Source organism: Enhydra lutris, unplaced genomic scaffold (genome assembly GCF_002288905.1).
Source record: "Enhydra lutris kenyoni isolate GAN:26980312 unplaced genomic scaffold, ASM228890v2 scaffoldscaffold34, whole genome shotgun sequence".
Classification (NCBI taxonomy): domain Eukaryota; kingdom Metazoa; phylum Chordata; class Mammalia; order Carnivora; family Mustelidae; genus Enhydra; species Enhydra lutris.
In genome coordinates, this window is record NW_019154118.1 from 6,613,723 (window position 1) to 6,639,355 (window position 25,633).

General features: G+C 46.2%; 1 protein-coding gene across 4 annotated transcripts in view; it reads left to right on the forward strand.

Annotated features, from left to right (window-relative positions):
* Positions 1–25,633, forward strand: part of LOC111154029 (ETS proto-oncogene 1, transcription factor) — a 113,261-nt gene that overhangs the window by 64,022 nt on the left and 23,606 nt on the right. For 3 of the 4 annotated variants that reach the window (XM_022513378.1, XM_022513380.1, XM_022513379.1), the window contains 4 exons: positions 16,580–16,699; positions 18,239–18,439; positions 21,243–21,320; positions 22,278–22,526. The exons of the other annotated variant lie outside the window; for it this stretch is intronic. In XM_022513378.1, the coding sequence (XP_022369086.1) occupies positions 16,580–16,699; positions 18,239–18,439; positions 21,243–21,320; positions 22,278–22,526 (648 nt within the window). The remainder of the gene's footprint in view (positions 1–16,579; positions 16,700–18,238; positions 18,440–21,242; positions 21,321–22,277; positions 22,527–25,633) is intronic. 4 annotated transcript variants of the gene reach the window in all.

The following is a 25,633-nucleotide window of genomic DNA, read 5'->3' on the forward strand; positions in this document are numbered from 1 at the left end:
TAGCGGCGGATGAGGGCTGAGGGCTACGCATCTCAGTCTCCCCTTCCCACCAGACCCGGGCAGATGGAGAGTGGCTTTTGCTCCCTCCTCCTTTTGCATTGATCACTTTTTCTCTGCTCTCCACCCGTTGGCCTCTCAGACCCATTGATCTGGAGATCGTGTCTGCCTGGCGACTTCTCAGCCACGAGGGTTTGCCACTGGGAGAGGCATCCGGTGCTGTCTGATCCGGGCCGGCGTGGGCGATGCTGTGGGCAATGGTGGGGTTGTCAGAAGGTTTGGGGCCATGAGGAGAGGCCTGCTCTGAAAGGAGAGAGAGAGGTTAAAAAAAAAATAAATAACCCGGAGAGGTGAAGAGATCACAGTTAGGTGTATTTCCCCCTAGGTCCTTAACTCCCTGCATTCCAAATGGATTTCATTTAGAACTGGAGCTGCTGGTGTTGCTTTAGGACATGGACATTGAGTCAGACATATGGCCTCATTAATCAGAAGCATCAGGTTCAATGCACAGGCCAATGCCCTTGATTTTATGTGCTGGCTCCATTGGTGGGGTTTGTTGTCACCCCTCAACCCTCTGACTGTGTCTCCATTACTCTATTTGGAATACCAGCGAGACTGGAATGGTAGCGTTCTAGGACCTTTGAATAGCATGGTGGTCATCTGTTCTTCCTTTCAGTGCTTTTTAGATAAAGCTGCCTTCGCTCTGTCTGAATTGGTGGGAACAGCACCCTCAAATTTTAGAGCTGTTAGACACAGTGGTATCATGCAGTTGAAGTTAGGTATTAAAGGTTGCTTGCTTTATAGTTCCTGGTATTTGGCTGGAATCTTCCACTCCAAGTAAACTAAGGTAGAGGCCGACAACTGACATCGAAAGCTTATAGTCTGGAGCGGGAACAGGTAGCATCATGGGTCTTTATAGTCCCGAGTCACGTTTCTTAGATCTTTGGATGGATTGTTCCTCTTGGGTTCTTAGGAACTTGGAGAAGGACAGTGTTTGTCCATAAGGACACCACTTTATAGTGGTCAAATTATGAGGGAGACCAGCTCTTTCCCAATCCACTGCTATGAGTAAACAGCAGGGGTATGGAGGACAAAAAAAAAAAGAATACTGGACAGGGAGTCAAGAGGTCTAAAATTAATAACCCTGTGACCAAAGGCAAGTTGATGTCACCTCTCTGGGTTTCATTTTCCCCATCTGTAGAAGAAAGGGTTTGATCTAGCTGACGTCTGAGTTCTAAGTTTGTGTTCCGGGAATAGTGTAGGACCCCTGACCAGTGACAGAGCTCGGCTCCTCCTCCTCTCTATCCACAGCCTGCTTTCATTCATCTTATAATTATGTCGAGTTGCCAGGAAGGAGAGCATCCCTCCAAGGAGTTGTTAAAGTTTTACAGTGAATTCTATAAATTCCTCTTTCCTGCTTTTGGGCCCCAGATAAGGCTTTATGTGTCATATAGCTATAGTGAGGTCGGTAGAGAGGAACAGAGAGCCAAGGAAAAGTGTGAACACACAAGTAGAGTGGATGGGATGATAGTTACTGCCCAATGCCATAAAAAAGGCCAAAGTTGAAGATATAGGGGCCAAAATTACAGATTAGGTAGGTCTAAACAAACCTTGGAGTAGCCTCAGATGATAGGTTTAGCAGTGAACCCAATGGTTTTGGGAGAATACCCATAATCCCTTTGAAGCCGTCTCTCCCGGTCCTGAGTACCTCCTTAGCAGCTCAGGGAACTTGAGCCCGTACCCTGCAGTTATTAGCTAAATCCCTCAAAGCAACAGGATTTCTGATTCCTCATTAGGAACGTGCATTTGGATTTACTAAACTGAATGTGGCTTTTAATTCATGAGCTGTTGAATCCATAAAGTCTGATGTTCTGAACTCCAGATGTTCCCCGTTCGGGCCATGCCATCGGTCTTTGGTGCATTTTAACTGGCGCGCAGGTGTTTGGGAAGACAGGTCTAGAGAAGGGCTGTCCCCAGCACTTGCCAAACGTCCGATAGGTGGGAATTGTCGCATCTCCTCTGATGTCAGCCCCACTTCAGGGTGGGAATGTGTGTCTCTCTGCCTTCTCCCTGCTGCTGCCATATGGCTCCCATGTCGCTCTCTTGCCCTTGGAGCAGAAGGGAATCTTTAGCCTGTTGGAGCATGTTAGGGATGGGGTGGGGGAGGGGGTCAAGGAAGCAGTGTTGGGGTGAGTTTAGTAGAGCAGGAGAGGTGGTCCGCGAGCCCACTTAGATCTTGAGTTAGGCGGTCCATTGTCTCAGCCGGGTTTCAGTCTCCACCATCTGTCTGGAAGGAAAGATGTACAGGAGTGTTTGTATGTGGTGGCCTTGTACAGATGATCTCAGTTAGCCTGTCATTCAGGTTTCTTAGACCATCCTCGGATGGCCGAAACCCTGAGAGTCTTGACGCAGGCCCTTCTGAAGTCACTGAGGAGGGGTGAGGTGGCGAAGGAACATAGTGCCTCAAGTTTAACCTGTTGCCGGTGGCACCTACTGCAGCCGGGTCCAGCGCTGGTCTGCTCGGGCCTTCAGCCTTCACGTCCAGCAACGTTGTCTCTAGTTCCCTGTGAATGGGGTGACAGGACCCGGGGTATTCTCAATGACACACCCTCAGCTAGTTCAATGACAAGGAGAAAAATGGTCTTATTTGGGTTCTTTTCTGCCTCCTTAGTGTTGGTTTTCTAAGAACAGGGAGGGGAGCTGGTGGTAGGAACTGGCAGGCGTAAGAAGCTAAAATGACTCCTTAGGGGATCTCTGTGAAGCCCTGAATTTCATGCCTTTGGGAGATGCCAGCTTCTTACTCCTTCTAGGAGGCTGTCAGGTTGGACTGGATCCAGGAGACACAGTTGCTGGCTACCGGTCGCCCGTGGATGCTGAAGGCCGTCAGGGGAAACAGACAATGCAGTGGGTTGGCCACAGGGCTCACTGCTGGGTCCCCCCTCCTTCTTCCCTGGCTCAGCTCTGTTTGTCTTCATTTTGGTGTCTATCACAGGCTGATGTGGCCGCTGCCGATCTTCTTTAGTCAGCCTCTTGGAGGATTAAGAATCTAACTAAGTGCTTAACTATATTATACACCTGAAACTAATACAATGCTGTATGTTAACTATACTGGAATTAAGATAGAATAAAAACTTAAAGGAAAAGTGGAACCCTATAAAAGAAAAGAGTAAGTATCATAGGAAGGATTGGAATTGATGATCACGCCAACGTCATGTTAGAGCAGAAGATGACCTTTCCAGAAAAGAGAGAGACTGTCAGAAGAGGAGGCAGAGATCTTCATGAGACAGGAGACACAATCTGTGCATTTCAGCTCCTAGCCTGTTTATGCTAGCTCCCAAGAAGTGAGGAGGGAACTTCCCCACAGAAAAGCTCTTTTATAGAGCTCTGAGATGAATGTAATGAACAGATCTGATAGGACTCTTGTTCCAGGAACCCTAGCGTTAACCTCCATCTACTGGTTAGTCTTCCCTTGACATCCCCACCTTCCTTGGACCTCTGTAGACAAAGGCCTTAATTCCCTTGGGCCGGGCTGAGCAGCAGTTCCATTTGTGACCGGGCCTTCTCAGCGGTGGCTGTATTTTAGCAGTAGGCAAGCAAACTTCTTTACTTGGCTAAAGAGATCCTTTAGGCTAAGAAGAAACTATGCAAGCAGCAAAGGAGCCTGTTCAAAGGAGGCAGCATTCTTGGTGACCTCATCTTCCTCCCAGCTCTGGTCCAGTTGGAGCTGTGCATACAGGGCAGACTTCAGTTCCTCCTGTCTGGGACTAACGGTGGCAGATATAAATAGACCAAGACTTTGTCTGTAGCCATTGTTCTCTAAGTGCCCATTGTTTCTGGATGCAAAGTGACTGTAGGGATCTCTCCAAGTGCTCTCTCTCATTCTCCTTCCTGCTCTTCCTTCTCTCTCTTCCTCCCTCCCTCCCACCCCCTCCCTCTCTGGCTCTCTTTCTCTATCTCTGTCCTGCACAGATCTGAATCCAAGCTCCATTTTCCTCTGCTGCCTTTCCACTTGTCTGGCACTTAGGGAGAACCTGGGGGAACTGGTCTCACATTGGACACATCATCTGAAATCTTTGAGCTTTGTATTTTTATTCCATTGAAGCTTTTGTCCAAGTCTTTCCATGATATATTTGTGGTCAAGTTGAGGCTACATGGATCCAACCATGGTAAAATCAGGAGGATTTGTAACTGGTTGAGCTACTGTACCCAAAATGGTCTTGATGAATGCGTGTCAGAATGATGTGTGGTCTCTGCTGTTACGGGGCTCAGGACTTGGTCATTGCCTTTTCAACATTTTTATCAGGGGTTCATATCAGAGAAGGACAAGGAAAACATACTTACTAAATTGCATATGGTGCAAAGCTAGTGGGAAGGGGACAGCTTCGTAATGTAAAAAAAGATCTCTGCACCAGGAAATAGGGATCAAAACAAACGAGGTCAAGTTCAATATGGATAAATGTGAAGCCTTCCACTGAGGTTAATAAGATTCAGTCAACGGGTAGAGAACTGGCTCAGCTTCAGTGAACTTTGAGTGGCTTTTGTCGTGTAGCTGTTGGAAAACTCAGTGCTGGTCTGTACCCACAGAAGTGAGTGGTGTAGGGGAAGGGGGAGGTCTCATTTCCTCCTGAGGAGCACAGTGTTCGCCTGGGAATGTTCTTGATGCCTTTGAGGAACATGGGCATGCCGGAATGCTTCTGGGTAGGGGGATAGACAGAATCAGCCCATCATGAATGCTTGAAGATACCACCAAGGAATTTAAAAACCTGTATAGAAGTGGTGACAAAGGGATGTTAAAGCAGTCAGGAAACTGATAGATGAAGAAAGATGAAACTTGTATACGTGGTTTCAACCCACAGAAGGAGGGACAAAGCCCTCCTTCTCAGAGGAGAAGTTCTCCTAGAACTCATTAGAGGGCAGATTTGAACTCAGTGCGTGTAATCGTTAAGAAATCATGATTGCAGTCCATAAAGAAAATTGAGTGGCTCAAAAGGGACAGAGCAACTGAATGTCTTAGCAAGTCAGGTGGTATCCTACACGACCGCCAGGGCCCTTCTGGGAAGCATGGTGTTTGTTTGGGTCTCAGGTCCGATCTTACCTCTGATTGTCATTACTCGTTCACACATCGTCCTTTGTCCATCTGGGGACCTTGGGCTACATATGTAGAGTGTATCATGTCCCTGGCTGTGGTCTGCCCTGTTGAGAATATTTGTCCCTGTACTGGGAAAATGGACTTATGCATTCTTCTTTTTCATTGTGGTTTCCCTGGGTTGAAAGCGGACAGTTGCACTGTGTGAATGTGTATGAGTATGCTTTTTCCTTCTCTGTCCAGATTTATTTATTAAAAGAAAAACACATCTGCATAAAAAAGCCTTAGAACACAGGAAGAATGTCCACTTTGTTTTTCTTTCTGTAGCACCAAGACATGTGGGGTTTCAGCTTCCTCCAAGGGGTTTTTGAAGACTGGCTTTCATCTCAGACAAGGCTTTTTCCCATTGGAAAAAACGGTCCTTTTTTGGTTTAAAAATGTATTTATATAATGTATAAATAAATAAGAAAGTGGAGAGAGAATTTCCTTTCAAAATTTATGGAAAAATGCTGCTTTCTGAACATCATTAATTGGAAGGTGCTGGCTCTTCCCAGTCCTCTTCCACTCTCTGCTCTGGCCTTTATTCTGGTTTAAGATTTCCCAGTATCTCCTTGCTCTGTGCCCTCTTTCTTTCCCTCTCTCCTTCTCTGCCATCTGCCTTCCCTGCCCGTTCTTCCCCTCCCACTCCTCTGCCAGCTTCTCCCTGTCTGCCCATCCCCCCAGCTCCCTCCACCCCCACCCCCGCCTGTGGACCCCGCCACCCACCCTGCGCCCCTCTCCTTCTGCCTCTCCCGGGCTAGCCTTCAGCGACTAGAGCCCTCACTGCAAGAGGCCTGTCTCTGTGTTTGTTTCCTGCGTGGGAGGGAGAGGCAGGCCTTGAGAAAACAGTTCAAAAGTGTAGAAAAACTTTACCTCTTCCAGCCTAAATAAACGGGCTCCACTCCATTTGTTTGCCCAGATTTTTCCTTTCCCCGTGGAGAAAACTCCTCATCTTCCACCTTGGCTAGCCTGGCCTTCCTGGTGATCCTCATGAGCACTGCCCCCCCGACTCCCGCCATGCCTGTCTTGCCCCCCAGATCAAGGGTCAGGTGGGCCCTGAGCCGAACGGGTTGGGGTAGAATGTGTGGTGAGACCCCTTAGCTCTGGTGATGTGACTGCTCTCTACAGAGGGTCTCAGGGATTGAGGTGCTTTCCTTCTCCGGGAGGAATGTTCTCTATAATGAAAATGATGGGGGGAAACGAAAGAAATGTCCTGGTGTTCAGCATTTCCGCCGGCCCTGCTTTACCTCTGCAAATAGGTCTGGGTACAAAACACCTGGCTTTGGTATCTGAGGATCTGGGTTTGTGTGCTGCTTGGACCACTGCACTGGCCTGACTATCTTAGCAAAGTCACTCAAGTGACCTCTTCGAGCCTCAGTGTCCTCACCTATGTGGTGGAGATAATGCCACAAACCTGGTCGTTTTCGGGATTATGTTAGAATATGGGGGAGAAGGTTCTGTAAAATGTGAGATTCTGTTCTGATAATAGTCCTGAAAAGTCAAGGGCGGGAGGCAAGTGAAGTGAAAATAAATTACTCAGCCCCCAATTAACCAGCATCTCCAGGGCCGCAGGGAGGGAGGCATCAAAGGCCCACGTGTGAAGTTGAAGAAGAGGAAGCTGGGATTATAGCAAGATGGAGCCTGTCACATATTTTCCCGAGTCTTCTTGAGTGGGTGATCCTGGGCCACATTGGCACCAAAAGCCTTATGGTCCCGTCATGAGGATTTTAGCTGATGGCAGGGCCGGAGTTTGGCCTCACTTAGAGGTGTGACAGAAGAGCCCATAGGAGATCCTGTGGCCATCTGCAAAGCTTTGGGGCCGAAAGGGGCCAATTCAGGCTTTCCTCCTGAGTAATATGGAAACGGGGCTCTGTGTTTTTCTCTGTAATTTTCATGACAAAGAAGTCACACAGTTCTGGGAGATTCAGGACTTGTAAAATATGTGGTGTGGTGGGAGTCAAGTGTAATCATCTACATAGCAAATGATATGAAGCATGAGACATAAGCAATAAATGGCTTGAAAGGATCATGTCAGAACTTTTGATTATTTAAAATACTCTGTTGCGCTGTCCCTTTTTATGCAGGGATCCGAATCTCCACAATTAAAACATTCTTTTATTTTGTATTTATTTACTTTTTAAAGAGGCTAAGTGTACTTATTTTTATTATTTTTTTAAGATTTTATTTTTATTTGACACAGAGAGAGAGATCACAAGTAGGCAGAGAGGCAGGCAGAGAGAGTAGGGGGAGCCAGCTCCCCACTTAGCAGAGAGCTCGACGTGGGGCTTGATCCCAGGACTCTGGGATCGTTATCTGAGCTGAAGGCAGAGGCTTAACCCACTGAGCCACCCATTTTAAATCATGAGAGTGTCTTTCATCGAAGGGCACGTGAATGACGAGGATAAAATGCAGCTTGGGTTTGGCAAATTTCAAACACCTAGAAAAGGGTTTTGAGCCCCAAATTACAATTTTGTTTTGTGCCATATTGACTCTGAAATGGCACTCTTAGGGTTGGTTTCCAAAAGGCTTCTTAGGTGCGCTGGATCCTGGAGCTGTGAGGTGTTGTCCTGGCAAGGCACATTTGAGATGATAATTGCTGCGAAACAGGTTTCCCCCTTAACAGACTGGAGGGTGCAGAATAGGTCAGAAATTAGTCTGTTCCGTTAAAGCAAAGAGCCAGATTGCGGAGATGTCAATTTCCGTTGACATCTCAGAATCGGATTTTTGTGTTCATTTTTTTCTTATTTTCTCAGTTGCTTCCTTGTACCTGGGAAAATTGCCAGATTCCTTCTCCTCGCTGTCTCTCAAAGCATTAGGAAGTAATATTGTGTATTTTTTCTTGTAGTCTTGATATTTTACAAGATGCTTTTTAGTTCTGTCCAAGTCACTGGTTACTTACTGAGCACCTCCTAGTAATGAAAATGATGGGGGGGGGACGGAAAGAAATGTCCTGGTAAGGTGGGGAGAGAATCCCGGATAACGAAAGAATGCTCCGTCTCGTTGCTCTTGGAGACCTGTCCTTGTGCACCTTCTCTTGCCAGGGCTGCTAGAAAAAACGCAGAACCAAGGAGTCATTCCAGCGGGGCGCACTCATTCAAATATTTCCTCTTTCAGGCCATGTGCCCAATGTGTAGGGTAGGAGGGTTGAACTACTCTTAAGTAGAGAGCAAGAAAATTTAGCTGCAGGACCCAGGGGGCAGTTCTGCTTTCTGGCTCCGATTCTGGAACGGAAGAGCCTCTCTGGGTTTCCCTGAACACCTGGAATTAATTTGGATTTTGCTCTGACTTCGAAACATTTGCTGAGGTGGAGGATGGTGGAGGGCGTAGGAAAGAAATAAATCCAGTGATTAAAAATAGCTTTGCATGTCAGGTGCCTGAACGGATTTGGGAACATGCCTGCAATCCCTTTTGTCTGGCAGGTCTGAACTCCGGCGCTGCCGAATTACAACCGCTTTCATTTGTTTTTCCTGCTCCCCTACCATGTAATGGTCAAGGGCTCATTGGAACCATGTGTGAGCCTGGTGAGTCACCAAATCCTCAGGACTTCAGTGGTAATAATGTGTTAAAACTCCTTGTGGGGGATGGGGCCGGGGTGGATGGAGGGAAGAAGGGAGAGCACTGAAGTCACTTCCTACAGATGTTCAGATTTTCAGAAGCCCTCTCCGAAAGCTTCTTTCCCAGGCCCGGCTGCGGGACTCGGGGCCGGTTTCCCAGTGCGGTGGGGAGCATGCTTTGCCTCCCCCGAGGCCACCTCTCTTGTCCTGTGGCAGCTTCCGGCCGAGAAGGGGCGCCCACCTCAGAGGTGGCCCCGGGTGCCCAAGCCCTGTGTACTCCCCGGTGGGAGTGTGCGTGGGCAGCAGGGCCGAGAGGCTGTAACTGGACACTGGCTTGCCTTTTTGGTCAGCCTGGTTGTTGGAGGGCGAATTGGGGATTTTTCTGTACCACTTCTTTGGACTGTTTTTTGTTTTTTTAATTGTTGGGTGACTTATAGGAGACTAGGTATTAAGAGGAGGGCGGAAGCCTGGTTGTAGGTTTTCCTGACTGATAGGCGTCTGTTTCAGAGCTCCTGGTGTCCCCTTATGTGGGGCAGCAATGGACTGTTGGGTAGAGATGGGTGGTTTCAGAAGGGGCGCCCAAGCCCTACCTTGCTCCCTGCTTGCCAGAGCACCGCCTTGCCTGTCCCTCTTCACTCTGTCCCATCATTAGGTCTGTGAAAACAGAGTTGAGGGGCCGGGGAGGGACATTTATTTCCCTTCTTTGCGGTAACCTCAGCCCAGAGGCTTTGTGGATTAGACCATCGCCCTCCACTGGAAAGCCCACCTGCCAAGCTCCTAGGGCCTTTCACAGGATTTAGAATCAGGAGTGTGGGAGAAAGAGGACCCTGACAGGTCTCTTGATCCCTAGCTCCAATCCACTGTCCACGAATGAGAGAGAGAGCAACAGAGAAGGGATTTGAGATTCCCTGTCACACTGTAATGAGATATTAGTGTCTTCACGGGGGAAGTCCTCTTAGAGACCAGTAACAGCTTTCCAGGGACAGTCAACTCTGGGGTCAGAGTTTTTTCTATTTCTATTTTTCTATTTCTATTGATCTAAAGGAGTAAAGATGACTTCTTTCCCACACTGGGACTTTCTAGGCGGCTTGGCACTGCCCCTTGGATTCTCGCCAGCATCCCCAGCCTTTTCTTGCACACTCCTAGCTACAGTTATAAGGTCATGCGGACATGAACCGTTAGGAAGAATGATCCCCGTGCTCTCTGCTTGTAGGAAGGGGAATCCAAGGGACTGGCTTTCCATCCTGATTTGAGCTCCTCTTTCTCTGATCCAACGTCCTCACTTTCCAGATAATGGCAGTGTTGCTTTCAGACAAGCTCTGTGGTTCAGATGGGCTGTTAAACAAAATGTAGACCTAGCTGTAAGCACCGTGGAAGGTAATCTGAAGCCTTATTTTCCTTTTCCAAGAGTTTATCTGTCTCTTGTCAGCTTTCCTATTATGATCCTCCTTTATCTAGAGAATGTCTGCCTGACAATAAAATGTTTGTGGGTGAAATGACATGTGGTCTGGGATTAGCTTTATAGTTCTTCAGTGTGTAGGGAAGGAGATGAATTAGGAACCAGTAGTGTTGATAGATTTCGAATACGATTTCATTGTACTCTTCTCTCCGCTTTGGTGGATGTTTGAAAATTACGATAAGGGAAATTAAAAATGTTATTCAACATTAACCTAGAACCTATTAATAGACTTCTTTTTAGCAAGGCACTGATTAAGTGACTTATCCAGTGTGATTATATTAGTGGCAACACTGAGATAAGAGCCCATGGATTTTGACCAATAAGCCAAGGCAAGCCCCGTGCACGCCCCACTATGTCTTTTTCCCTTGTCTTCAGAATTCTCTTTCCAGCTGGGACTATTGTTCTGTTTCCTCCTGGGATGGACCAGAACGCTTCTTCTTGGTTTCTTTTCACTTTCAGAAACTTGTTTCAGTAAGACTTTATGTAACTAATTAACCTTATATTATGCACACAATTGCCCATCAAGGTGACTCAGGGGTGAACACAGACAGGGAAGGAAGCCAGGTTGTCATTTAACCGGTGTCACTTTGTATGGAAGGAAGGAAGCGTCGCTACCCATGGTCCCGAGAAAGGGCAAGATTACAGTTGATTCTGTAAATGGCTTTTAATTATGTCTTTATGGAGCTAGCTCCATAATTCTGAATTTGTTCAGTCCAGGAAAGGTTTTAAGTTTTTAATTATTTTCTCAAATGTATCTAACTTTCCAACTAACAAATAAAAGTCCCATTTTCTCTCTCTGAGTTGTCCAAATTTTAGTTTCCTTGGATCTCTGATCTAATCCTATTTGCTGCAGCAGTGGAATGGAGTAGGAAGAGCTTGAGTTTAAGAATTGAAAGACAGAGGTCCAGCCCTGTGATTTTACACAAAGCTCTTGATCTCTCAGAGCTCTGTTTCCTCATCTGTAAAATGGGGATCCAGTAGTACCTCCCAAAGACCCTTGGAAATTTCATGTGTGATACCATGAAATAGTATTCATGAAGGGTCTTAGTGGACCATAAACTGGTTTTCAGATGTCAGGCATATTATCCATTGTTGTTGTTTCTTGCATGCTGCTCTTGATGGGAACAGTAACCCCCCCCACCTGCGGCGCCCCCCCCCCCCGCCCCGATAGTATCATCATGGTAACCTGCTAGGGTTTGGCCAGTTAGATGGTTGTGCAGACTGGAATAATTCACCTGGCATTTCTAGTTCTTAGCTTTGTTTCTCATCACCTCACCCTCAGATTCAGATCCTAAATGCTTTGCTTTATTGTGTAGTTTGAGGAAGGTGAAGAGAGAGACATCTTAGGTCAATAAAGTGCTGTCCTTACTTCTCCTGGGACAAACATCACTTCTGGCATAGAGTCTATGTAACATGGTTGATATGAGCCATTTGGTTCCAAACAACTGAACAGAATGGCACGAAAAGTCACATGAAAACATCCTGGACAGGTTCTTGGACATTGAACAGCCCTTACCCTTGACTTACATATAACTGAATTGAAACCGTTCTGCATTTGACTTAAAACATCTTGGGGTTGCATATAAACTTTTGTTCAGGGTCAGGCCACAATGCAAAATGAGCAGATGTTTCCATGCATTCAGAATGGCCCTGGTTCATTACGCCCCTACTAATTCAGGGAGTGCTACCTGCTCGTTTCCCACTCGATACTGTGCAGTCTTGCTAAGATGAGAGTTTGGGCCTGTTACTCATTCACTGGCTTCTGTACAACTCTTTTCTCTGAAACTTTGGGTGATTCTTATAAATATTAACTCACATTTAGGGTCCTGAGGGATAATCGCTGGGTAGGAAATCCGATGTGCTCATAAATGTTTTCAGTTTCCCATGTGTTGTGTTTAGAGTCTCTACTGTATTGGGGTAATATATCTTCAGGACAGGTTCTCAGCATTTTGAGACAAATGTGTTATTTGAATTTAAGATACTGCAATTACAAATATTAACACAAAGGCAATTTTAGTACTTGTCCATGAAATACAGTTAATGAATTTCCAGGATGGGGGGTTGATTAATTTCTACATGCCATCACTCCAATTAGAAATATTTGGTACCTGATGCAAAACTATTATAACAGACCATGAGCTAAAATGTGGCAGGAATAACAGAGAGGCCTGTTTGGGCTAAACTAGGTCGGATTCTCCACCTGTGTAATGATTTTGTTATTGTTGTCAATCAGCGTAATTAACAGAACTGCTGCGATTACAAACTAGCACTATAGGTGGAATTTTTGCGTTCATATTTTCTGTGAAGACAATTTAATCTTTTAGATTAATGTCTGCTTCCAAATATGATTATTCATCATCATTTAAATGCAATGCCCAGGCTACTACTGATAAAGCCAATCCTGGCTAATTGTTCATTCACTTAGAGAGGGGAGGGTTTGCTTTTTTTTTTTTTTTTTTTAAACCAGTGCTCCCCGCTGTTTAACAAGGGAGAAAAGCTCTTACTTTTCCTGTCTGAATCCTTTGTGTCCAAGGGCAATAACATGCCTTCTCCTGAGCTCATCGAGCTCAAATGCAGGTGTCCCAAGTGTGCGGGGTTGGCCTTCGCCAGCCAGCTGGGCTGTGAGGCTGTGAGCACTTTTCCAAGAGATCCAGCAGCCAGGGGCAGAGCTGATGGGCATGGTGCAGCTGCAGCTGACAGCATGGGGACCAGGCTTTTGGAGATGGCATTGAGGTAGACAGGCAAAAGTATTCCAGCGGCTTCTGTTGGAGAGAGCGAGTGAGAGCCTGGAAGGGTTGGTTCCCTAATAGGAAGCAGGAACCTGCATGGAGTGTTGTCAGGCCAGCGGTCCCGTCCAGACCATACTGTCAAAGTGTGCAGGGTTATAGGACTCCAGGAAACCTCTTTCTCAGGCTTTCTGCTGTCATCCTTGGCCTTCACATCCCCTTGGCATCTTCCATGTAGGAGATGCGTGGGGCCTCCTAGCCAATCCCATCCTTCAGTTCCAGCCTCTAGCACAACCATTGTGCTTTTGGCCCGGCCTGTATTTTCCACATGTGTTGTCCTGGCCAATTTCCGCCATCAGTAAAGTTCTTTTACTGATTTAATCATAAATCAGTGGCGGGAACAAACACACAAAACAAAACCCACACAGTTCAAGTTCATGCATTTGTGTTGGACAGGAGTGAAGGGACGGGAAGTTGATTCAAATTTGGAAAACAGTGAATTCACTAAACATTTGTTGATTGACTCCTGTGTTCTGCCCTGTGCTAGGAGGCCAGGATGCTTTCGAAAGGAATGTTCTTAGGTGAAATAAAAAGTCCCTTTCTCTGAGGTGACACCGACTTCTACTCTAAGTGGAGACATTTCTGGACCTGGCACTTGGCTGTTCTTGGGTGTGTAGAGTGGGGACAAAGGGGCAGTATTGATGTCTTTCTTGGTGACTCATTTGATGATTACTCCATTGTTTGAAGGGCTAGATGTTATGTAATCAAAATTTTATCCCCTCCCCCCATTTTTCCCTCTTAACAATCTGGGATTTTCCATCTTTTTGTCAACCTTCCTGGAGGCATGTTGATTTTTCCACTAGATTACTAGATTTTTTTTGGGCTTGGCCCAGGGCAGCCCAAGCTCTCCCCTCCCTAGAACTTCAAATCTACCCTCGGTGGCAGGGCCTGGGGAGAAGCTGCTGTGAGCCCTTCTGTGCTTTTAGGGGAGAGCTGGACTGTAAGCTGTTTCCTGAAGGCATCACTCAAAGCAAACCAGAGAGAAAGTGCTCGCTCTTCTCTCTTGCAATGCAGTTTCCGTTCATTTTGACGTTTGGAGGCAATTTATTTGCTCCTTTTTTTCAGAGATCACCAGTCATCATCTTTTCCCTTCTGTGTTTCCATTTAATTCAGCCAGTACACATACAGATGTCCAGGGAATTTTTTTTAACTGGTCAGGTGGCCGGGATGGCTAGTTGAGGAACACCAATGGCAGCATTGCCTGGAACCCAGCCATTGTATGAGTCAGTTTCATATGATACCCTCAAGACCCAGGGTGAGGAAGAGGCCTTCTGGAAATTACTACAGCAAAGTGTACCACTGCCCTAAGATCACGCCATGGCTAGTAGGAATTCTCAGGGGTTTTGTTTTGGTTTTTTGTTTTACTTTTTTTTTTTGCCCATGAGCTTTTTGTGGGAACTTGTACTTAAGGTGAATACTGGGGATTTTTAACCTGAGCCATATTTATGTATTTTTGCTTTGAACATCGTCTGTGATTACAAGAGGGATTGGACGTAGAGATAAAAATAGAGATGGATGTCGCAAAGGATGACACGTTCATGGACGTGCGGACTTTGATCCTTCACTCTTCCTCGCCACCTTCAGGGTAGATATTACCTCACATATGCACTTCAACTTCGTCCTCTTATGCTACATGTATCACCATCTCCCTTTCACCACAGCTACTGTAAGAACTTTTTACCAAGTGTTCCCACTATTCCTAGTTATCTGCTCAACCGTTCTTTACCAAATAGGTGATCTTCTCTCTCTCTCTTTTTCCATTTTTATATTGTGATAAAATATACCTGCCATAAAATTCAGCACCTGAACCCTTTTTAAGTGTGCAGGTCGGTGGTGTTATGTACATTCATAGCGTTGTACAACCATCAACACCATCCATCTCCAGAACTTTTTCCATCTTGTAAAACTGAAACTTTGTTCCCATTAAATAACAACTCCCCATTCCCTTTCTCCCTCCAGGCTCTGGGAGCTACCATTCCCCTTTCTGTCTCCATGAATTTGATTATTTGAAGGACCTCATGTAATCTGTCTTTTGGTGATTGGCTTGTCTCACCTAGCATAATGTGAAGGTTCATCCATGTCATAGTCCATGTCAGAATGCCCTTCTTTAAAGCTGAATACTACCACCTTGTATGTATATACTACTTTGCTTATCCATTCATATGTTGACGGACACTTGGACTGCCTCCACATTTTAGCTATGTGAACAATGCTGCTGTGAACAGAGGTATACAAATCTATCTTTAGGACCCTGCTTCAGCTCTTTCAGGTATATCGAGAGCTCCTAAAACACAACAACAAAAGCCCAACAACTCTATTAAAAATGAGCACAACCCTTGAATAGACATTTCTGCGGAGAATTTACAAAAATGGCCAATAAGCACATGGAAAGATGCTAACGTTCATTAGTTATTAGGAAAATTCAAATCAGAACTACAGTGTGGTACCACTTCATGTCCATTAGGGTGCCTTAAAAAAGCCCATGCTTACTTTGCCACCTCCTCTCAATCAACTGTCCTCCTGGTTCCTCTGCTCCAACTGCACTGATCTTTTTGATACGAAAATGGGCCACATTTCCCCTCCTCCCCCCATTTCGTAAAGTTCGTCTGTGCTCCTCCCGTTGTCTAGGACCATGGTCCTCTAATTGGGTGGTCATCAGGAGCCCCTGGATTGTGTGTTAAAAGCACAGATTTCTGGGCTCCCCCTCCCCACCTCCCAGAGGTTCTGATTCAGGAGGTCCGGAGCAGAGCTGAGAATTTGAATTTTTAACAGTTTCCCGGTGATGATGATGATGATGCAGGTGGTCTGGGGACCACACCTGGGGCATACTGGTCTAGAGTATTTTTTCTTTTTTAAACAAGTATGCATGTTTTAGATCTCAGGTCAAGCATCTCTGTTCTCCTAAGAGAGGCCTTTTCTGAGTCCTCCAAAATTCCGGGAATTCTTGTTCTATGTTAACCTCTCATCTTCTGCATCTCCTATGAAACCCGTATTGATGTGTTTGAATGTTTAATTGTATTAACTAGTTTTATAATGCCTGACTCTCCTGCCAGCCGCTGATATCCAGCTCTGTGAGGGCAGAGATCATTTCTGTCCTGCTCACTGCTTGCTTCCCTAATTCCTTGCACATAGCGAGTGTTCAGTGATGATGTATTGAATGAATGAATGTTGTCATTTCCTTTTCATGGAAGTAGGTAGCAACATTAATTCTCTCAGTGAATGTGAAGGTTGAGCAGGGGCTATGACTGAATTAGTAAAGCTCTGCAGAAAGAGTAAGCATTTTTTAATTTTTTTTTTTTTTTTTTTTTTTGGTGAAGGGGTTTGAAAATTTTTTTAAAATTTTTGGTTTGGTTTTTTTTTTTTTTTTTTTTTAGGGATGTAGCACACTGTGGAAAGCCCCCCAAATTTTACCTGCCCTGGTGAGGACATTAGTACAGTTATTTCTCAGATTGCCTTCTTCAAGCCATTCATGCCCTGTTATCTTTTATGGGTGGTTAACTACCTAGTAGTTTTTTAAAACTGAGGTACAATTAGCTTATATTAGTTTGAGGTATACGACATAATGATTTGATATTTGTATCTGTTACTTAATGATGACTACAGTGTCTAGTCTAGTCACCTGGGTTGTTTTATTATTCATCTATTTTTTTCTTTACAGATATGGAATGTGCTGATGTCCCACTCTTGACTCCAAGCAGCAAAGAAATGATGTCTCAAGCATTGAAAGCTACTTTCAGTGGTTTCTCTAAAGAACAGCAACGCCTGGGAATTCCCAAAGGTGTGTTTTGTTGTTGGGAGAAGAGAGGGATGGGATCAGACTTTTGGGTGAGGTTAGTTATCTCAGCTGTAGTGTGAGATAGACATTATGACTAACCACTTCCGTCAGCCCCTGGAAATGGCGGCAGACGTCTCCTAGAACAATCGTAGACCCATGCCAGTGCTTCCCCATCTTCCAGGTTTTGACACTGCCATCTTGGTCTTGGACAGTGGTTCCCAAAGTTGTTTGCACACGAGATTCAGGACTTCAAGAAATCCCACAGCTCAGGTCATGTCCCAGGCCCATGAAGTTGAAATTCCTGGTAATTCCAGAGCACAGTTGAGCTTGGAAAACAGTCTTAGAGTCATTCTGGGCCATCACTGGATGAATTTAGTGAGCTACATTCCTTGGAATTTAACTGATTGCTCTTCTCTTGTCCATGTGCTTTGGTGAAATGTGTTTATGCATGGGTGTTCTCCTCTGAAAGGGTTTGTTCAGGGATGTAAGGGGACTGGAGTTGTCAGAAAGGACAAATGACTGGAGAACACTTAAGCCTCCAGCAGGCAACATTTCCTGAGCAACTGAGAGCAGAGAGAACACTTTTTTCTCAAGTAAGAGTGATGGGTCTGCTGCCTCGAGTCCAGTCACATCCACATCTTAGACAGAGTCTGTGAATGTACCTCCAAACCTTTCCTCATGTATATACTGCTTCATCACAAACCTCGGCTGACAGCAATGCCCAACATCCTATTAGCACAAAGCAGAATCAAGTGAATATTGAGCTTGGGTTTTCTAGCATCTCATAAAGTCATCTGCTGGATTGAAGGGGGTGGGGTGTGGCTGGGCAGCAGGTGCATTGTGAGCCCCGCAGCCAGCCTTCCTGCCATCCTCGGAGCTCTGAGAGCGCCACGCTGGTTCAGTCGTGCTCAACTCCAGCCACACGGGAAGAGCACGTCTTGTCTGTTCTCTGATGCTGCTCCACGCTTGCGGGGTGTCTGGTATGATGAAATCAGGTTCCTGATAATGCTGTTATGACTAAGGACCATTTGAATGGCTTACTATTACTAGTTGCTATGATTATGACTAGCCATCATTAGCGAGGATAAAAATGATTAATTCTAACATCTCAGGTCAATCATGACAGCGAAGAGCAGGGATAGGAGGGAGCAGTCTCCAGAACGCACTTGACTTTGTTCTTATTGCTATGAAAGACATCATTCTGTTCCTCGGTCCTGGGCTTTAAAAAAAAAAAAAAAAAAAAAAGCCTCATGAAAGTAAGGTTGTGAGAGAGGAGGTTCATCAGTCTCTGTCTGAATAGAGGTGTGGGGGTCTACTCCTATCTTACTTTTTGGCTAATGGGCGTGATCTCTGAGCTTGCAGGCTAGGGATGTTGAGTGTGGGGCCGGGGGAAGGTTATAGAGAGTGCCCCATGACATGCCTTTATAGGCTGGTGCTTCCTAAACCTGTGAATCAAAGAACAGATCCTTCAGTGTCCTCCCTGAGGCCTGGGCACGAGGGAAAGCCTGACCTGCTGGGTCTTCATTTGATCTCTTTCCTCAGACCCCCGGCAGTGGACAGAAACCCATGTTCGGGACTGGGTGATGTGGGCCGTGAATGAGTTCAGCCTGAAAGGCGTGGACTTCCAGAAGTTCTGTATGAATGGAGCAGCCCTCTGTGCACTCGGGAAGGACTGCTTTCTCGAGCTGGCCCCAGACTTCGTTGGGGACATCTTGTGGGAACATCTTGAGATCCTGCAGAAAGGTAAAGGTGTGGGGAGGAAGTGAGGAGGAAGCCATGTGGGGTTGCTGCTGCGGTGGGTGGGGGAGGATACCTGAGGGCGGGACATCCATGCCAGTACCTGTGGGTGTCCCATCACGGCGTATACTGTCTCTGGAGACACGCCTGGCTGGCATGCAGCAGGTGCTCAATAAATGCAGCAGGTGCTCAATAAATGTCAGTTTTTTTCTTTTATGTATCGGAGGTTCAGATTTTAATGTTTTGCAACATGGCACTCCTGAGGCATTTTGCTAGCCGGAATTCTGATCCCAGTCCTTACCTTGGACTCATGGGCTATTCGAACAGGGTCAGCAGCCAGCTCCCAAGACAGATCGTTGGTTGTATTTTTTCTCCTGGCCCCTTAATACACAGTCCCTTGATCCATGGCAGTGTGATACCTGTCCACCTCCACTAGAGAGCTTCGCTTCTCAGAGCTACTTACTAAGACTGGCTTCTTGGCCCCCTGCCTGGGAGGGTGGGAAGGGATTGGCGCACTGTGGGCTACCTTTTTCATCGGGAGCACAAATGGGGGGTTAGGTCGGGACACCGTGTTGCAACCTTGTAATGACATGGCCTCCCCTACCAGCCTCTTCCAACCTTTTTGGACCAAGTGACTCATGTACCACAGTCCTGGCTGAGTATAGAAACAGCAGCAGGCGGCAAACTTGGGTGTTTTTGCACTTATTTTTCTAAATTTCTTCTTAAAATAAATTGCAGTTACCAGCAGTCAGTGGTGCCCTCCAGCTGACTGTAAGCCTAGAAGCCCGTTGCCCTCTCTGACCCAGGCCCACCCTTTCCCTGTGGTCACCAGCTCCAACCCTTGGCGCAGATGCCACGGTGGGGGTGGGGGGGGCAGGGAGCAAAGCTCTGGATTAGCACTTTTCTTCCATATAATACCTTCCTTTGTGTAAGGATATTTTCCACTCCGCAATGCTCAGGAGAGCCCCAAATTAGATTCCTCTGGGCCCAGAAGTGTTATCTTTCTTCCTTCTCTTCAGCGTCTGCGCTGGAAAATAAATAAATAAACACAGTCCAGAACTAGGTGAATCTTGCTGCGGCTCTCTCCGCTGGGGATGGCGGGGCCCAGGCTTCCCGAAGGCCCGAGGCCTTGTCCGCGTTAACTGCTCCAACACCCACTCCTACGTGTTGACACGAGTGACCTGTTTATAGAGGGAAAAGACAGGGCAGGCTCCTAACAGAGCTGATGTAACCGTTGGTGTATAAACACAACGGTGGATTCTACCAGACTGTGTAACCCAAATATATCCCAGTAATACGCACTTTCCCTGTATTTGTCCCCGTGGAGCGACCAGGTGTGCCAGAGTACCTGTGATCACAGTCATGACTAATAACTGTAGCATAGCTCCTGTTTCCCGAGTGCTTTCCGATCCATTTTCTCATTGGATTCTCAAAACAGCCCTGTGAAATAAGAGGGCCGTGTGCTGTTGGTGTCCTCATCTGTAAAATGAGGGCAGATTAGGTAGTTTCCTCAAGATCGCTCATTTCCTTAAACTTGGTCTTTTTGATTTAATTTCCTGCCCTGCATTCTTTGTATAATAATATGGACTCTCAGGGCTGTGTCTGGGCCGCCAAGATGGGTGTGACCTACCTTCCTGCGAAGGACCAGTTTCAGAGAATGTAGGCCGATCAGGAAGTCATTGAGAATATTGGAGGACAAAACGTCCTATCATCCCACCCATTTGCTACTGGGAAAGGTGGTAGGAACCATTTCTCCTTAGACTCTTGAAGAGCCCAGCTCTAGGTGTGTGTGGAGGCTACAGCTTTTGTTCTGTAATTAAACCAGAACAACACAGCCCCTGAACATAGCTGTTTGGGGTGGGGTGGAAGGCCAAAGGGACAGGGATGTTTCAATCTGATAAGGGGCTAAAGCAGAGTTTAATCATTTTATCTCCACTGGGAACTGTTTTCTCTGTACAGGCATAAACTTGTTTTCCCAGCAGCCTCTGCTCCCAACAAGCTATCAGATATCGGAGGAAAAAACCCAAGCCAACACTCCTTCTGTGTGTCTGAGTCTTACAGGGAAATAGAATCAGAGCATTCCATGCAATGTCTGGGGTCACACCACTGGATTCCAGGGTAACGAGAGGATCCCCCAGCTCACCTCAGCTCACCTACATTCCGTTCTCATGCCAAGGGGAGTTGGCACCTGGTTGCCAACAGCAGTTGGTGATAACGGTTCTCTGTCTTCGCGTGAGCCCCACCGTATCCATCCACCCAATGGTCACCTCACCAGTATCCTGTTCTTCTCTGAGCCTGGGGGTGATGGGAAAAAAAAAAACAACAACAACAACACAACACAAAAACCAGACATCTGTTAGAAGTGGAGGCCCTGAAGTATAACCACCTAAAGATGATAATGTATTTCCAAAAAAAGTTTTGGAACCGATTGGTTCGAGCATTCAGGACTGATTCGGGTAAATTCCCAAGACATCTTGAAGCCTCTCGTGGTAACGTGGAGCAAGCATGCATCAGAATGAGGGTGGGATGCCTTCCCAGGCCTTAGAGATTACTCACTGGTGCTGCTTCCAAGATATTAAATCCCATTTTGCAGCTACTGAAATAATTGACTTAGCCATACTTTTGTGATCTCATCTCTAGACAAGGCCCCAGTCAGGGTAGACTCAGACACCAGCTCAGTTAATGAACATGCCGATTTCTTGGAGAAGGGACTGAGATCATTGTAGTCCTTGAGTCCAAGGTCCTTTTAGGCCAAACGTTACTTTGTCTGTTGACCTCTCTCTTTGGTTCCCCGCCCTGTCTGTTACAGAGGATGTGAAACCATATCAAGTGAATGGAGTCAACCCTACCTATCCAGAATCCCGCTATACCTCGGATTACTTCATTAGTAAGTTTGTCTTCCGCTCTTCTCTCATTTTGCTTGCTGTAGTGGGAACCTAGGAAAGGATTCCTGTCCCACATGACCTCAGGCTCCTTCATGGTAATTCTGTGGAAAATAACATTTTCTTCAATGTGGCCTCTCTGTTATTTATTTTGCTGTTCCCCCGAGGCACGAGGCTTCAACCTCTTTACATGTTGGTATTTTATTAACCTGCCAACTCCTCTACACACCAGGATCTCTCCCAATACCTTCAGCATGAAAGTCATGTAGAGGGACTGCAACTTGGCCCCTGAACTTTGGTCTTCCTTGATCCTGCGTACCATGGTGGCCATCAGAGGTTGGGGTTAGGGATTTGGTTGTGGCCCTTGTTCTTTCCCCTTTTACTAGTAGATACGACAGCATTTCCTCTGATCCTTCCTCAAGAGTGTGCCGTGTGGCTTTAGATTCTGTTACAGAAGGTAAAGCCTTTTCCCTTGTAGTAAACGATACCTAACCTTACGGGAGAGGAGGCCAGAAGAAGCGGATTAGGGTAGGGCTGTTCTTATCTGATGGCCTTGCTTTTGAACGGAGTCTTGAGCAGGTTTGTTTTCCTTTTACCTTTTTATTTTTTTTTGATTTTTATTCTAATAGCAGCAATGATATTAAGTATTGAGATGGTGAGAGCAAGAAGGGTTGGCCGGCGTTTTACACACGTAGTCTTTGCTTTTCTTCACAGCGCTCTGAGGGGGATTGCAATCATCCCTATTTTAGAGATGTGTAAATTAAGCCAGAAAAGGGAAGTCTCTTGTTAACTAGTTGAGCAAGCTGAAGCACCCAGACCCTTCTGACCTAAAATATGCTCCTTTCCTTCTCTAAGGTAGTCAGCTCGTTTTCGTCTTGTGGGGCTGCTGTGAATGGCGAAGACCTGCCTGTTGTAGGTCCAAATTGGCCCTCTCTCCAACGGCACATGTTCTCTGTTTCCAGGTTATGGTATCGAGCATGCTCAGTGCGTTCCTCCCTCAGAGTTCTCAGAGCCTAGCTTCATCACAGAATCCTACCAGACACTCCATCCCATCAGCTCGGAGGAGCTCCTCTCCCTCAAGTATGAGAACGACTACCCCTCGGTCATTCTCCGGGACCCTCTGCAGACAGACACCTTGCAGACTGACTACTTTGCCATCAAGCAAGAAGTCGTAACCCCAGACAACATGTGCATGGGGAGGACCAGTCGTGGTAGGTCAGATTTCTTCTCTAGAAGCTCTTGGGTTTTCAGATGTAACTGACTTTGTGAGTTTTTCAGGTCCCGTTATTTTTTTCTTTGCTATTGGCCCTGTATATTCCTGAGTTTCAGCCTTTCCGTTAGAATGTCTAGATATTAAGAGCTTTCCAACATGAAAGTGTGGCCCAGTCCGCCATGATGACAAAGACCGTGTGTCCATGGTGGAATTGGCGTGATGACCAATCCCATTTCTCATTTGGGTAAAATATTTCATTAAGTGATAACTCTAGTGGAAGGTAGTTGTTTTTTAAGGTGTGATTTATCTTCTTTGAGAGCATTTTGCTTGGGGAAGACATAATCCAATAAGAATGGTTCAGGTGACCCTCCTGGAAAGCCCTTAGCTTCCCATGTAGCCTAGCAATCCTTTCAGAGTCGTCCTGTGTCAGACTGCATACCCGGGCATGTTATCTGAATGACCTCTGCATCTCAGCCTGGGCTCTCCAGCCTCCTGTGACTTCTCTGGTTTGGGAAGATACAAGATGGTTAACCAACGGTTTATTTGGAACCAGTCATCAGCAGTGTGGTGAAAGTGTATATTTAGCTAAAGGACCAGGGAAAGAGGTCGCCAGAGGCTTCGAAAAGAAGGTACTCCTATTGACATGACCATTATGATAATGATAAAATATTCACTGACAGTGAAGTAAATGTTTCAAAATAGAGCTGACTGACTTTGTAAAAAAAAAAAAAAAAAGAAAAAAGAAAGAAAAGGAAAGAAAAAGGTTTAGTACACCTGAATTTAAGATCAGGACACTAATGCTCAGAGGCGCAGCCTGACTCCTCAGGTGCCTGGATAGCTTTGTGTCTGAGGGAGGTTCAGTCCTCTGTACGGAGGGATTTGTTCATCGAGGAAGAACTAGCTAATTTCTAGAGAGTTGAAAAAAAAAAAAGACTTTTCCAGTGGATAAAGGTGAAAACACTACGGACAGGGAGAGAACAGGAGCTCATCCAAGTGGTGATCTGAGGCTTTTAGTCACGGGAATCAGGCCTCATAGGGATTTCTGCTCAGGGTTGACCCTGCTCTCCTCCTCTGAGTCTCTCAGAGTGGAGCCTAAAGACATCTTTACTTTGAAGAATCACCCAGCAGCCACCAGGGGCCATAAACGTCGTTGTCGTCTTCGAGCGTCAGTCTCATGCTTCCTCCCAGCAGGCCCTAGGAAGAGTGGCAGGCCCTGCAGAGGGAAAGTCCCTAGCAAAATCTGAACCTGCAGTCTTCCTTCTTAGGGCCCCAGGGTGTTTGTGTCTCAGACCGAAGGGGATGGGTGGAACCAGTTTTGCCTTCCCCTTTCTGACTCTTTTTTCTTATTTTTGGATGCATGTCTATTTAAACACACACACACATGTGTGTGTATCTTTTTTTTTTTTTCCTCAGGCAGGTCAAAGCAGCAAAACTACTTTCTTTCTCCCGGCGCTTTCTGTGCATGTATGTGATGAGGCCAGGGCTGAGGGTTGGGCCTAGCCATGGTGTCACTCGGGGAGCTCTGCCGTCACCTTGTTTCTAAATTGTGCCTGGCCTTGCTTTTCTATGATCGTCCCTTCTCTCTCTTCTTCTCTCGGTCCTCGGTTTGGGGCTCCACTATCCTTCTAACCCCATGTCAGTTTCTGGGGACCAGATAGCGACCTGTACAAAGAGGCAGGAGTTGTTTCTCTCTGACCCCATTCCCCTTCCCTCACAGCAAACATACCATGGTGTTGGCCCTGGAGAGGAAGCCCTTGTTGTTCACGGCTGCTGTTTGCATGTTAGAGGTCCTACAGACCTGCCCTCGGACGCGTGGTGATTGGTTAGACAGAAAGCATGACTGTTGGCTGGTGATTAGTAGTAATGATCACAGTATCTGTGGACCACATTATAGGATACAAAGCGCTTCTGTGTCCCCCTTCTTCGGACTCTGAGTACTGTCTTTGTGTCAGTCTGTCCAGAGTGTTGCTGGTGAGGGTCCCCCTCTGCTGCGTAGTGTGCTCTGAGGTCTGTCTGGTGGAGTCAGATGGCTTTGGAAGGCCTTGCTCTGAGACAGTTCACAGAGAAGCTAGCCAGTGGGCGTCTTAGAGGACACAGGCTTCCCTGCCTGAGCACAGTAGCATAACTGAGTGCCTCATCCAGTTGGAGCCAACCCATTTTTGGAGAAAATACCCGTAAACGAAGGTTCCCAGCTCCAGGATTGTGAAATAGAGCTAAAATGAAAGCAGCCTACTGCTCTAAACCACAACTCTCAACAGAGTTACATTTGGCTCATGTTTGAGAAGCTGCCAGAGGGTGGTTATGGCCTAGTTTCGTGCCCTTGCTTCTCGGGGCTCCTTGAAAACTCAGCTCGCCTGCTTTGGAAAGTTCAGTCTACATGCCCTCCAAATGGAAAAGTGACTGATAGAGAATCGTTTCAGAGGGATTGAGGTAGAAATGCTGCCTAAGTATCAGTCACTTGCTGGGTGTTCTCCACGAAGAGATGAGTTGTCTTTCTTAAGCTGTTGGTGTGTTTGCCTTGTGGAGAACCTGAATGACCATTAAGATGGGTGTCTGGTCTCAGCAAACACCTCTTGAAGAGACGCCGCCAATTTTCCTTGTTCTGTTAAAAAGAGGCTATTGGATTCCGGTTGTAGGCTGTTTTCTTGAGTCTTTTCCTGTGAATTTCTGGAAGAGACGATTCTTTCATTTGTTAGGATAATAAAAAACTTACAGATATGCCAGTGGGTGGGGTAGGCAGTGCCAGGAACTCATGGAGAGCTCCTAGTTTGCCTTCTGGAGATTACTCTTCTTCGGATGACTCGAGGAAGGAATGAGATTAAGTGGATATACCTACCGTTCTGTTTGCAGCAGCACTGGAGGGGATAAGAGGTTTGGGAAATCTTCTTACAACAGTAGCTTTGCAAAAAGTATATATTTAACTGAATACCTTTTATTGTGGATTTTTTTGGTCGCGTGTTTAAATTTTATGAGCAACATATCTTCCCTCCCAATTACTATACATCTAATTTTGGTTTGGACACCATAATTAAGTATTTGAATTCCATTCTTTTAACCAATCCTCACTATTATGAAGGGGAGAATATGCCAGAAACCCACCAGTAT